The sequence below is a fragment of the Cordyceps fumosorosea genome, assembly GCF_001636725.1.
Source record: "Cordyceps fumosorosea ARSEF 2679 chromosome Unknown scaffold_3, whole genome shotgun sequence".
Classification (NCBI taxonomy): domain Eukaryota; kingdom Fungi; phylum Ascomycota; class Sordariomycetes; order Hypocreales; family Cordycipitaceae; genus Cordyceps; species Cordyceps fumosorosea.
In genome coordinates this window covers 38,520-51,886 of record NW_017387303.1, presented here as the reverse complement: position 1 = coordinate 51,886, position 13,367 = coordinate 38,520, and the positions used below count along the sequence as shown (strand labels likewise).

The 13,367-nt window shown below is 56.9% G+C and overlaps 4 protein-coding genes across 4 annotated transcripts; all 4 read right to left on the bottom strand.

The window, feature by feature from the left end:
• Positions 1–3,519: 3,519 nt before the first annotated feature.
• ISF_01696 (hypothetical protein) lies at positions 3,520–4,559 on the bottom strand (the record flags this gene model as incomplete). The annotated part of the gene is made up of 3 exons (XM_018845303.1): positions 3,520–4,034; positions 4,104–4,344; positions 4,452–4,559. 3 exons carry the CDS (start codon positions 4,557–4,559, stop codon positions 3,520–3,522), a joined length of 864 nt encoding a protein of 287 aa, XP_018707026.1.
• Positions 4,560–5,306: 747 nt separating this feature from the next.
• ISF_01695 (fungal specific transcription factor) lies at positions 5,307–7,619 on the bottom strand (the record flags this gene model as incomplete). Its single annotated transcript, XM_018845302.1, has 4 exons — positions 5,307–5,877; positions 5,940–6,622; positions 6,703–7,001; positions 7,067–7,619. 4 exons carry the CDS (start codon positions 7,617–7,619, stop codon positions 5,307–5,309), a joined length of 2,106 nt encoding a protein of 701 aa, XP_018707025.1.
• A 1,193-nt stretch (positions 7,620–8,812) lies between these two features.
• ISF_01694 (Aldolase-type TIM barrel) lies at positions 8,813–10,261 on the bottom strand (the record flags this gene model as incomplete). The annotated part of the gene is made up of 1 exon (XM_018845301.1): positions 8,813–10,261. One exon carries the CDS (start codon positions 10,259–10,261, stop codon positions 8,813–8,815), a length of 1,449 nt encoding a protein of 482 aa, XP_018707024.1.
• A 1,669-nt stretch (positions 10,262–11,930) lies between these two features.
• ISF_01693 (hypothetical protein) lies at positions 11,931–13,220 on the bottom strand (the record flags this gene model as incomplete). The annotated part of the gene is made up of 2 exons (XM_018845300.1): positions 11,931–12,624; positions 12,709–13,220. 2 exons carry the CDS (start codon positions 13,218–13,220, stop codon positions 11,931–11,933), a joined length of 1,206 nt encoding a protein of 401 aa, XP_018707023.1.
• Positions 13,221–13,367: the final 147 nt, after the last annotated feature.

The following is a 13,367-nucleotide window of genomic DNA, read 5'->3' as shown; positions in this document are numbered from 1 at the left end:
TGGGGCCGACGACAAGTGACGGGGCGAAGGGGGTGGGCAACCAAAGCGGTATGGTGCGTTGTAATGGTGTGTATCCGTAGAGTCGTCGAGGGGTTGATGCTTATTGTTGATTGGTGGCCATGGAGATTTGGTGGGAACAATAGCAGGTCAAACAGGGGGGGTCAATGAGGTCGAGATGGAGGAGGAGAGGCGCGACGGAAGAATAATATTAACAAAAAAGTATGGATAGTATATGAAGGAAAGGAGGAACAAGCCGAGCCAGGCAAATGAAGAGAAATGATGGAATGAATGCCTGGGGAGAAAGGAGAATGCCGGTGGGGGGGAATGAGAGTGGTGGTGGTGATGAGGAAGAAAGAGATGAAGCTGGGGAGTCAAGAGTCAAGACTAAGTCATCCAGGGGTTGGAGGGCGTTGGGCGGCGCTACCTCGTGCCTGGTGCTGGATAATGCCAACGGCGAGGTACCCTGTGTCGAGGCTGGTGGCTGGTCAGAGGTACCTGATGGTTCTCGCCGTGGTGCCTGGAGGGTGGAGTTTGGAGAGGGATGGTACTTGCAGGTGGCAGGCGGCAAGCAGCTGGGACGGGGCAGGGGATTGGCTGAGGAAGGGGGGGGATTTTTTAGGGGCCATTTTAGTGGTGGCCTGGGCGGGTGGGGAGGACAGGTGTGATCAGGTACCAGTGCGACGAGTTTAATGAGGCGCGACAGGGGTGCCGGTGTAAAGGTGTGGAGAGGGAAAAAAAATTCGAGATGATTGCGCAAGAAGTGTTGGAAGCAGTTTACAGTCGGGGTAATGCTGAAGAGAATGTATAGGGAAATTCTAACAACGTCGGGCGCCCAAGTCAACTACTAACTATACCTCTGCCTTGCCTCAGGCAGAGAGGTACATACATACATAGGTCTTCTTAGGTCCCATGCAGGTACAGTGGCGTTAGTACCCGGGCCCGCCAGCGCTTAAAAACCGGTCGCCACTGGCAGGGCAGAGACGGTAGAATCCGATCAAGGCAGCACTGCAGCTGCAGGAACAACCTCATCAACTGCCAGTTATACATGAAAATTAATACAAGGTTGGGCGAATGGCAATAATAGCTGGTTTGAATACGGAGTGCTATTTGTGGAAAGTTTCGGTTCCTTGCAGCTCCTTGCAGCTCCTTGCAGCGAACCAAGGGGACTTTCATCGGCCCCTTTTCCTGTTCCCTCCCCTCCTACGCCGCGGCCCAGCGCCAGCGCCAGCGCCAGTGCCAGTGCCAGTGCCAGCCCCAGCCCCAGCCAGTGATCTTTTAGCGGGGGCTTTCAGTTGGGCTCCAGGGGCTACTACCTTAGGTACAGCGGCTCTCCTCTTGTCTGGCGGCGTTTGGCCCCTGCAAGGCCGCTCTAACTTACCAACCCATCCCTCATCCCATCACCGGCATCAAGCATCATCGCAGGTAACCAACTACGTACAAGTAGAAACAAGCATCATCCATCCTCGTAGCTTGCCTGGCATAGATATAGAGCATAGCCAAGTGTCATGACTATAAGAATGCACCGCAAATTTGTTATTAATAGAACCCCTAACCCTATGATCTTCGTCCAAGCCATCAACAGTGGCTGAACCCTCAGCATGGCTCCTGTTTCAACAACGTCTCTGCCGTTTCTCCTCTTCTGCCGTGCCCTTGCAGCGCATCCCATCCCCGACCGACTGACCGACGACCGGGGAGGCGGACACGACAATATGGCACCATTCATCGCCTCTTCGCTGGCACTGCACCGAGAGAAGCGCAAGGGAGGAAAAAAGGAAGGCGACTTGCCTCGCGTGAGCACGGTTGTTTCGCCTGGCCGATATGCAGGGATTATGCATGGCTCGAATCGTCGACGAGCGCTGGCATTGGCTGCCCTGCCCTGCCCTGCCCTTCCACGTTAAAAAAGCCCTACCTGCTACGTACGTACTGATACAGTACATACAACCCTGCTAGTATCATGCTTGTCGCGTGCGTTTGTTTCCCATGAGACTCTTTGCAAAGTTTTCGGGTGGTATTTTCCTTTCGGTACGGAGTAGTGAGAGATGGGAGGAAACAAACATCCGGGCGACGGCGACCCTTGATTTAGCCCCTGGGCCGCATTCCCCTTGGTTAGTTATGCATCTGGGTCTTGCAACGGAGACTCGTTGGCCGTTGGCATGCAGCTTGGTGGGCAACTGCTGCATAACTGTCGCTTTGCCGCATGAGATTGTCATTCTGTGCCCATACATAACTAAAGCTATTTTCTATGTAGTTCTTTTGGGCCGACACATCCCTTTCGCATTAATGGCTAGTTACATTACTGACAAGAAGAACAATGCAGACAGGAAATACGGTGTAGACAAGAAAAACAGCGCAGACAGTCGAGGCAAAACTACCCAGAAAGATCGAGGCTTGACAGAGTATGAGCAAGCTCGTCTTCCTCCTCGCCTATACTCTTCCCCGACTTCGTTGTCCTTTCCTCCGCGATCACATTGGCAGGATCTCTCGGGAAGTCCAAGAGATGGCCTCTGGCGGGCAAAGCTGGTTGGGCATTGCCCGAGGGCGTTGAGGGACCCGGGCTGCTTTTGGCGGATTCGCCCCGGGACAAAACACTCATACGGCCACTGCTTTTAGATCGGCCGCTCCCTTGAGTACCACCACTTGAGCTGCTCCCTCCGATGACACCTGGCGATGGGGGCCAGGAGGGCTGGTCGGAGCGACGTCGGTAACTGTAGCTTGGGGCAGGCGATCAACCACCGTGGTGGTTCCCATAAGTGGGAGCTTTTCCACGAACCACTGGGACTCCCGTTTCGGAAGAGCAGGAAAGACGGGAGCATTTAGGATCGGGTCATTTTCCACATATAGCGGGTGGTCTGTGATAGATTCGTCGGACGACATGGTTGCGGAGATAACTGGATGAAGGGAAGGGGCGAAGATCACGTAGGAAGAGGGGAGGGAATGTGGCGAGAGTGGCTTATTTAGAGTCTTGTTTAGAGAAGAGATTCAAGGGCAAGTCAACTTACATAGTACCTAGTTAGTTGATCAGCTAAACAGTCAGCAAAAACTCAAACAAGCGAGAAGTGAGGCGCAAGTGAAGCAAAGGTTCGCTGCCCACTAAGATAGGCGCCAGTATTTCGTTTGCAACTAGATGGCACCGCTTTGCTTCACAGCCCCTTGCCCAGGCTAATTTTCATTCATTGACTTCTTCACCCTTACCGTTACTGCCAGTCTCGTAGTTTTGTTGGAGGAAAAAGGCTGTTGGTCGGTGGCCAACAGGGTAAGTAGCCATAGTCACACGATGTTGTGGCAGACACAAGCCCATCACATCACTCTGTGCATCACATGCTGCAAAGCGTTGTATCAGATGTCGCTGAATGTCGTCAATCTATGCATCGTATGCTGCAGAGCGTTGTATTAAATGTCGCTGAATATCATCACTCTAGTTAGACCCCCATCTCATTTCCTAGCACAACAACGAGAACCATGGCTCTCAAAACAGAATACATCTACATTGCCCCTCTTAGGCCACCATATATTCATGTGTTACCTTTGGCGTCCATTCGTAAGCAAGCGAAAACTTGAGCCGGTAAACACGGCGTCCCAGGGGTTGTCCCACGTGCTTCCCGATCTAAACTGGGCAACGCGCCGGTTCAGGATAGAGATAAAGTTGCGAATCTCGTGGCGAGCATGGCCCTTCCAAGAATACTCGCCGAGCTGCCACCCCAGCTTTATGAAATAGCTCCAATATGTGGCCCTCTGTCCGAAGAACATGCAGTCGTCGGGGTCGCCGTGGAGGACGTTATTGGCGTTGTAGTCGTTGTCGTAGCAGCCCCGGCATTGACATTTGTCGTCATTGGTGAGAACCAGGTCCTCGTTGTACAGGTAGATAATCGTGTGAGATGACAAGCGCGCCGCGACCTTGATGAGGGCTTCGAGCTGGCTCTCAGCTCCGCTCGCGACTCTCACGTCATCGTCCAGCACCAGCCAGTCGTAGGAAAAGTTGATGCCGATGTGGCGCAAATCCTTAAGCGTCAACGGCCCGTTGAGTTTGTTAGTCTCTGATGGCTCTTTCTAGTGAGTGAAGGGTTGCACAACGAGCACGCCGGCAGAGGAGAACAACGACTCACGGGATTGACCGGACGTTCTTTCATGCGCTGCCGCGGGACGCCGGCACGCCGGAGCCGCGGTCGATGGTGCGCTTCGGGTCCGCAAAGGCCACGATGAAGTTCTCTGCTCAAAGATGAAGACGTCCTGAGACGTGACCATCGTCAAGCGTCGGGTGACGCCATGGTCGTCCGTCGCCAGCGCCGTCACCGTCTCGGCCGGCTCGGCGTCGGGCCGCGTCTCAGGAAACCGGCGCAGCATCGCCTGGCGAGAGTCGTAGCACGACTCCCACAGCCGCTGGGGTCACGGCTGAAACGGGACCCGAGGATCACGCGCCGACACGTCTGCAGAGTCCCGTCCGCCGGGCACACCTGGGCCTCATGTGCGCTTGGAAACGGACGGTCCAGGACGGCGGCGTCCCGGATCATGAGTTGTACTTCTGACGGTAAGCTGGGAAGGTGATGAAATGCGCGATGCATGGTTTCAAGTATTGTGTAATTGATAGGTTGATGAGTTGATGGAGTTGATGGAGTTGACGAAATCGGATCATGTCCTGCACAAGAGTTATCCAACAAGGCAGTGAGAGAACACGACAACTTCGACCACACTCGGTGAAAATGTGAAGATAATTCCCAGGCAGACGATTTTTCTGCCCTAATAGGAATTCTAAATCGGTCGACGAACCTTGACAGCAGGTTAGCAAACCCGGAGCTTCTATATCCAAAACCTTAATGTGATAGTAAGCGTGGTGCAGACAAGATATGCAATAGATCAAGTGTTTAAGTTAGAGATAAGCATGATAGCAGTGATATGAAAGCAACATAAATCGTGGCCTTGTGTCTCTCTGACTACTGGGAGCATTCGCCCACGAGCGTCAGGTCGCGACGCCTACATGAGACTACTGACTAAATACGAGCCGTCGAAGATAATGTTCTCTTTTTTCGGGATTCTTAGGGAATAAGCCAAGAGCTGTCGCGTATCTTCTTGCCAGTGTGCAAGATTTGCACAGCCCCGTGTCGAGGGTGGCAGAGGCCATGTTCAGTGGCCAAGGGGCTCATCATGTCTAGTGGCCAAAGGGCTTCATCCGTCAGGTTCGCAGGACATCCGCGCCTAGTAGAAATATAATAGAAGTTAATTGAACTTAACGGTATATACACGAAGTGGCGTTGTTTCTCGATGTGCTTGACTAGTCAGTCAACGCAACGGTTCTAGCCCCCCCTCCCCCCTTAGAACAGGCCCGCGTTCGGATAATTTTCCAGAATCTGCAGCTCATCCTGCATCAAGTTGAGGATATTCTCATATCCCGCCGTCCAGTCCATGGTACCAATCGTCGCCGGGTCCCAGTCCGGTGGCAGCATCGGCGGCATCACCGCCTCATCGCCGCCTGCCCCGACCACCAATGGCGCCACGCCCTGCTGGAAACTCGTCGCCGCCACCTCCGGTACCAGCACCGTCTGCTGCTGATAGCTTTCTTGCGCCGCTGCCGCCGCCGCCGCCGGCTGGCCAATCGCAAACTGTTGCTGCAGCAGGTCGTTGACGTGGTCCAGCGCCTGCGGCATCTCGGGAACGGCGACGTTGCTGTTGTTGAGCTTGAGCTTGACGCCGACGAAGAGCCCGGCGACCTCGCACATGACGTGGCACAGCTGATGGAAGCGCTTGAGGCGGTTCGACACGTCCAGCGCGTGGCTGAGCGACTCGATGAACTCCTGCAGCAGCACGAGGTCGTTGATCGACAGCGTCTCGAGGACGTGCCGCAGGATGACGAAGAAGGGCGCGAATGGGGTGTGTAGGATGGTCCTGTGATTCAATGTTAGCAAAAATTAGATTCCTAAGCTATAAGGAAAGAATCTTTCACGCACCAGTTGATGTAGCTCGACTGGGCGTACGGCCCCATGCGCATCAGGTGCATCGAGCGCTTGTGCGTACGCATAGCCCTGCGCGCCGCCTCGACACACTCGTTGCGAAACACCTCCTGCCCGTCCAGTGCCGAGACCGCCTGGTACACGAGCGTTAGGTTGATGGATAGCTGTATCTCCTCGCCGATGCGGAAGATCTCCGTCAGGATCGGCGCCTCCTGGTTCGCCGGGTACTGGCCCTGGTGAGCCTCGGCCTCGCGCAGCAGGCTGCGGCACTCGGCCGCCAGCGCCGTGGCGTGCGCGACGCGCGTGGCCGGCGGTGCGGCGCGGCCGAGTGGCGAGTATAGGTGCTCGTAGATGCGGCCCTGCGCGATGCTCGCGCGCACCCAGAACTGCGTCAGCCCCGTCGTGCTGTCCGGCACCATGGCCTCGTACTGGAAGCTGAACTCGCGCGGTATGTCAATGTCGTATTCGGGGATGCACGACCCGCGGTGCAGCCGTAGGCACAAAGCCTTGTCGAGGATGTAGACGTTCCAAAATAGTATGCGCTCGAGGCGGACGTCCTCGGGCGACTTGTGCGCCGACGCAGCCACACTCTGGAAGCCGGCCGAGATGCATAGCTGCGCGGCCGTGGTGCACAGCTGCCACGCGACGGCCGGCCGGGACTGGTCGATGGAGACAAAGGCCTGTCAAGCAAGTTTGTCAGAAAGGAATGCCTGGACCCGGGGGCGGGGGCGGTCTGCGATATCAGGGAAGGGGGACGTACGCCTAGTAAGATTCCCTGCACGTTTTGCGCCGTGGATGACAGCAGCAGCGGCAAGTTGGCCAGGCCGGTGTCGACGTTGGCCCGACAGAGCTCAGCGTGCGTCTTGTACTCGGCCAGGAGCTCCGGTGAGATGCCCAGCATGCTCGTCTCCTCGAAGATGTAGTACAGGATGGAGTTGATGAGGACAAATTTGACGCTGGAGATGTTGTCGAGGTGCGCGTACTCGCGCCTGCAGACGGCTGCAATGTCATCTAGGCCAATCGAAGAGCAGAGCATGGTAATCAGCGTCGGCGGCTTATCTATACTCATTAATATTAGTACAAATAATACAAAGACACCCCGCTCCCCATCGTGGCGCACGTACAAGTCAGCCTCTCCAGAGCCGTGAGGGCCACCTGAAGCGGTGGCATCTCCAGCTTGCCGACGCCGCCTGGCGGCACGGGCTTCTGCATCGGAAACGGCGAGCCTCCGGCGCCGCCGCCAGCGCCACTTCCACCGCTAGGGCTCGGGAGGTGGCGCTTGCCGAGTAGATCGTAGAGGCTGCCGAGCGCGGCGCCCATCTTGGCGTCAACGCCGTAGAGCGTGGTGCTGCGCACGGCCTGCTTGAGTAGCGCGACCGTGATGTCAGTCTGCACATTGAGCCCGCGGTCGGGCTCCGACTCGGTCGAGTCAATGTTGGCGGGCGTGTTGATGGCTGACGAGTCCGAGATGGTGACGCTCGCGTTAGGCGAGGCGACGCTTTCGGAGCCGGTGCCGGTACTACCGGGGCCGGCGGCATCGCGGCTGGGGGACCCGCGCTGGCTCTCGCGGCGCTTTAACAGGCGCTCGATGCTGCCGAGGCTGGCCTCGATCCTGTCAATCTTTTGCTCGCTGATGCCGGGATCGAGGTGTATTGCGTCAGTCTGGCTGGTGCCCATGTCATGGTTGGTGAGTGTGAGTCAGGAATACGCACTATAGCGATGAGATGTGAATGCGCTGCTTGCGCTGCAGGCCAGGGTTTTCGGCACCCGTTGTCGTGCATGTGCGCTTGGCCGACTTGCAACTGGAACAGGGCACCTTTTTATCACATCGCGTCTATGCGTCAAATGAGTGAGCGGTAAGCGTTCATTATCCACGCTGATTTGCTCGTCTGAAAACCTGACGCACCTTGCTACGTCTGCACTGGTCGCACTAAGGGGCCATGGCCGACATTAGCTCTCACGATCTTGTCAGTGAGTTTGGACTTGCAGTCTCCGTCATACCGCTCGGCGAGCCGGCTGCTCATTAGGTATGTACTCCGGCGTCGACATGCCGGCGACAATATCACTATGCGATCCTCCCGGGCCTTTGGTTTTGCTGAAAACCTTCGTTTGCGCATGCGGGTTTCGCTCAAGAGCCGTCGCGAGCCGTTTGGTTGCTAGAAGGCTAAGCAAGGATGCGGGGACACAACGATGGGTTGATTGATAAGCTGTCGGAAGCCTTGAGTCGATGATTGGCGGAGCTGTGTGTAACGAAGATGAGGGTCGGTCCAATCTGCGTATTTTATGAAAAGATGAAGAGGCCACAAGATGCCATCAAGATTTGGAAGAAAGCTATCCACTGCAAACGGCAAGTAAGTTTAGTACTCGATGGCCTCCGCCACAGTAGCCTTGCCTCGCCTTATGTACGCATTTTCTGTTGCACAGCCCCATCCCTGTCACTCGCTGTCCGCTTTTATTTATTCGTTAGTACATACATAGCATCGCCCACCCCCCGGCAGTGCACTGCAGATACCACAGTGTCCATGCAGGCATCATCGACCATACGAAGCCAACTAGCTCCAGCCTCCTGGCTATCGGCATCCATTCAAATGTCAAAGAATTGTCTTGGCATCAATCTCTCAGCCCTAGAGCCACGTAACACATAATTGTTGGCGCGGTAGAATCGCGCATCCAAAGGCCCTGCACGTGCAGCCGCCTTGCATCCTGCAGCCAACAATTATGCCGTCCGACGGGCTAATAAAACCTCACAATGAAGGAAATGACACGACAAATGAAATTGCTTTATTGTATCATGACGCCCTTTTGAACAAAAAACATGCATGCCTCTGTGCTTGGCTTTTTTCCTTTTCTTTGCTTCGCTTTCTATGCCCTCATACCCGCTTCTCCATCTCGCCCTTGATCCTCGTAATCGTGCCCGCGCCGCCGTACACCATGGTCGTGTACACCATGGCCACGCTCGCGCCTGCGTTGAGCACCTGCAGAGCCTGCTCGCCATTGGTGATACCTCCCGTCGCGAACAGCGTCTTGCGCGCAGCGTCGGCCTTCGCAGCGTCGGCCTCGGCAGCGCCGGCCGCCTCGAGCGCGTACGCGTCCATCATCTTGCGGTACCGCCCGACCAGGTCCAGCGTGCGCGAGAACATGGCCGGCCCCGAGTAGCCGCCCGTCTCGCCCAGCGAGCGCCGGTCCTTGGCTGATAGCGACACGCCCTCGGGCACGATGCCGGTGCGGCGCTTGGTCGTGTTGCCGACGATGACGCCGTCGACGCCGCTGCGGTGCACCGCCTCGACCACGCCCGCCATCTGCGCGTCGTCGTCCTCGTCCGGCGACACCTTGACCATCACCTTGGGCGGCGGCCGCCGGCCCTCCGTCCTGCGCGCCGCCTCCACCACCGCCGTCAGCAGGCGCGTCAGCGGCTCCGTCGCCTGCAGGTCGCGCAGCCCCGGCGTGTTGGGGCTGCTGACGTTGACGACGACAATGTCGGCGTACCGTGCCAGCCGGTTCACGCAGTACACGTAGTCGGCCGCCACTGCGGCCTGGTCCTTCTCGTCCGTCTCCTTGTTCTTGGCGATCTGCACCGCGAGCAGCCGGCCCTCAGCCAGGCTGCCCGGCGGCACGCGGGCCTCGCCGTTAAGTACCTCCTCCTCCGTGGCGCCAATCTCCCTGGCGAAGCGGCGGACGCGCGTGCGCAGCCTCTGGGCCACGGCGTCGGCGCCCTGCGAGTTGAGGCCGTAGCGGTTGACGAGCCCGTCGAGCCCGGGGACGCGGAAGCACCGCGGGCGCTCGTTGCCGGCTTGCGCGAGCGGCGTGATGCCGCCAACCTCGACGACGCCGGCGCCGAGGCCGAACAAGATGTCCGTCATCTGGCCGTCCTTATCCAGGCCAGCCGAGATGCCGACCGGGTTGTCAATCGCTGCGCCAAACACCTCGGTCGTGAGCTTGGAGGGCTCAGCATGGCGGGGCTGACGTTCGCGCGGGTGCAGGTTCGCCTCGTAGAGAAACTGTAGGACCCCGGAGCCCGTGTGGTGCGCATCCTCGGCGTCGGGGAAGAGAGTGCGTAGTAGCGGCGGGACGATGTGTTGGTGGAGGAGCGAGGCACGCGTGTCCGTGACGTACAGATAACCGACGTAGCCCGTCGCGGCGAGGGTAGTCGCATACAGGGCGGCTTTGGCGCGGCCAAGGCCAACGGAACCGCCAGATGAGCTCGAGGTGAAGCGTGCTGTCGTCTTCGGCGTATACGTACGAAGGTGCCCCTGCGCGGCCCGCGGTCGGGTGGGTAGCCGGTGGCAGGCTGACTGCCGAAGCGTGGGCATGGCCAACATGATGGCGTCAGGGGGGAGAGGACGGCCCGGCCACTGCTGTTGAATTGGCCTTTGTTTTCCGCGCGTCTGCCCGCAAAAGGAGGGTTGGTGTGCTGTGTGGTAGTTAACTAGGGCTTCCTATTTAGGAGTCAAGTTGGGGAGCTACCAAGGATCACGAGCTATTGTCGGAGGTTGAGGACAGTGTGGATTGAGAACGAAACTGTGCTTTTACACTGGCCTTTTAGCCCCGATTGATTGCCTTCTCGTTGCTGGTGCAATCAATGACTTTAAAGAATGGGTTCTATTTATTCTAATGACCTTGGTTGAACCAAGTGGATGGATACAACGCCAGTGTGCATTCGAGTTACCAGAGAGCGTGTTTTCAAGGACGTTTTAATCAAGTCACCAAGCATCGCTCACCAATGCAATCGGCTGCAGGCAGCTACGTAGCATATATACATGTCAAGCTTTCATAAACCTTTCGCCGGCCATCTCCAATCGGGGAGTGACGTGAATTGTAGCCGCGTTTTCTGTCTGTCAACGGCGAACGTTGGCTGTGGCTGGCTTACCAAATCTTGCCACGCATCTCCTGTTCTCGTGGTACTGCATGCCTAGCCAGAACAAATTCGCATTCCCGGCGATTATGAGTGAGCATCCATCAGACAGCCAGCTTACGAGCCAATCGCGAAACTGAATTAATCCGCCAAGACGTCGCGCAGGCGCAGCGCAGCCTTTCCACATTAGCACTGGATGTCTAGATTTTTTCGTCACATGCATTTTTTTCGGGAAAGTGGCCGAGAACTATTTCTTGCCATCGGGATTATCTGGACCCGTCCTTTTGTCGTTTTCGTAATTGTACAACCAACTTGCCGCAGCGTACCGTCGCTGTAAATTTTTGCAGGCACAGTTACCAGGTATGCATGGACCTGCGTTTTGTACCAGCATAACTATTCTGTGATTGTAGACTAGCCTGCCAACTGCCTGCCAGCCAGGCACAACTCGATGTGGCTGTGCCTGTGGCGGCGGCGACGACGACGGAAGCTGGCCGTTTTGTTCCTATTTGCTGGAAACTTTTAGGGTACAGCGCTAGCTCTAATTCGGGTCATTCCGTACTCAGTACAGCGTTGGATCGTACTGCCGCCTGGCCCCCGCCAAATCGCATCTTCGGCCACATCCGGTCCCACGTCTGGACGGACGGCCGGGCGTATGTACAGTATGTATCTCGTTGCGCGCCTGCTGGTCTACGGTAAGAGCACGGAGAGACAGGAGGCGATAAATATCACCAGTGGCGCTGCGAATCGTGGCTCGAGCGGGACATGAAGTCGATCTTCCGAGGCTTAGATGCCCTTTTTTGCCAGCAGAGTTGTGAAGCGCCGGCCACCACAACTCCATGAGCAGTCAAATCACTGGCGCCTGGTCAATTGAGAGCAGGTAAGTTGATAGTTCAATTGTAGACGTGGTTTCTCATTATCATTACAGACCTGGATTCTCTCAAACCAAGATAGAGCTTCGATAGAAACGCCTTCTTGCATCTAAATATCCCCCTATTATGCAGCCTGTTAAAACGCGAGCGACTTATGTAGTCTCTGACATGGGGTGTCCGTTCGCGTACCCGACTCCCAGGATCATCCGCATACCTCGAATAAAAGCCCGCAACTTGCCTCATGCAATTTCTGATTCGATGTCCCAACTAGGTGTAAACTCGACGTTGCCTTGCCTCAGTGGCCGCGGCTTCCTCCGCCGGCAGCTCCACGATCTCCTGGTGCAGTCGTGGCATCGAGCTGTGGAGCTCCGGCGCCCCGTCGAGGCCGCTGATGAAGTGGCTCAGCCGTGCAGAGCCGTCTGAGAGCTGCGACACGACGCGTCCGGAGGCGTCGCTCCCCATCATCAACGACTGGCGGGGATGGCGGGGATCCGTGCCCTCCAGCTCCGGCGTGTATGCCCAGTCGCCGCCCGCTGCCGCCGCACCTCCTTCCTCCCCTTCAACGGCACTGCCAGTCTGGCTCGCGGCCTGGCGTCGACGTCGGCGTAGCAGCGTGAATATGCCCAAAAAGGCAAACACGGAAAAGAGCGGCACGCAAACCCCGATGGCCGCTTTTGCGCCGACTGATAAGTCACCGCTGTTGGTAGATGAACTACTGCTTGCAGGTGAGCTGTTGCTTGTAGCTGCGCTATTGCTTGAAGATGAGGAGGCTGCAGTTTTGGAGCTCGGTAGGTCGTTTACGAGGATGATGCAGGGGCCTGTTGCGAACAAGCTGAAGGTTGCGTTGGAAGTGTATGTCCCTAACACAGTGCCGCAGGCGGTGGCATTGGCGGTGATTACGTCGCCCGAGGTTGCGGAAGATTTACAGCCGTATTGATTGTTGGGGTCGCAAGTAAACCCACTGTCGCGTGGATGCTTCTGTCAGCTATGCTATAAAAGACAGAGGCTGTCTTCGCCTCTTACTTTCGCTGCTTGAGGTGCTTACCTGCGGCAGCAGCCTGTTGCAGCCTGCCCGGCCTTGAGCAGACCGCCCGTCGTCTCAGCATTAAACTGACCCGTCTTTCCCGTGCCTAGGCCTTCCGCGATCAAGAAATCCGCCTGCCTTGAAACTCCACAGGCAGGCCAGTAACCCGTGGGACAAATGGTGCCTGGAGAATACACAGGGAGTATCCGAGGCACCGGGTTCGGAGCCCGAGCAGCAACACCAAGGGCGCTGGCGGCAGAGGCGAAGAGGGGTGGCAGGCAATCTGTGGCGACGCGCGTACTGGATCCATCACAGGTTTTGGCGTAATCAAAGCGGATAAAAACCGACTTGGTGTTATCCCACGCTGTGCTCGCCGTGAGGGAGTCGCAGCCTTGTTTGGGCGTGAATGTCGTAGTCAAGGGCCCTAGATTCGCCGTTGCGTAGGACGGTAGGTCACTGCGTATTGTGTATGTGTATGTTGCACTTTCTGCAGTCGGGCTTGCGGTTTCAGTGCGCGGGACAACGAAGCTCATATTGATATGGGCTGAGAAATGAACCGGGAGAAAAGAGCGTTGCGCTGGTTGGCAGCCAGCTGCAATGGGCTCGAATAGCCTCCTCTGGGGATTGCGGATTCATCACGGGACGAGGCGGTGGAGCGTGGCAGCCGCTTCACAACGAAA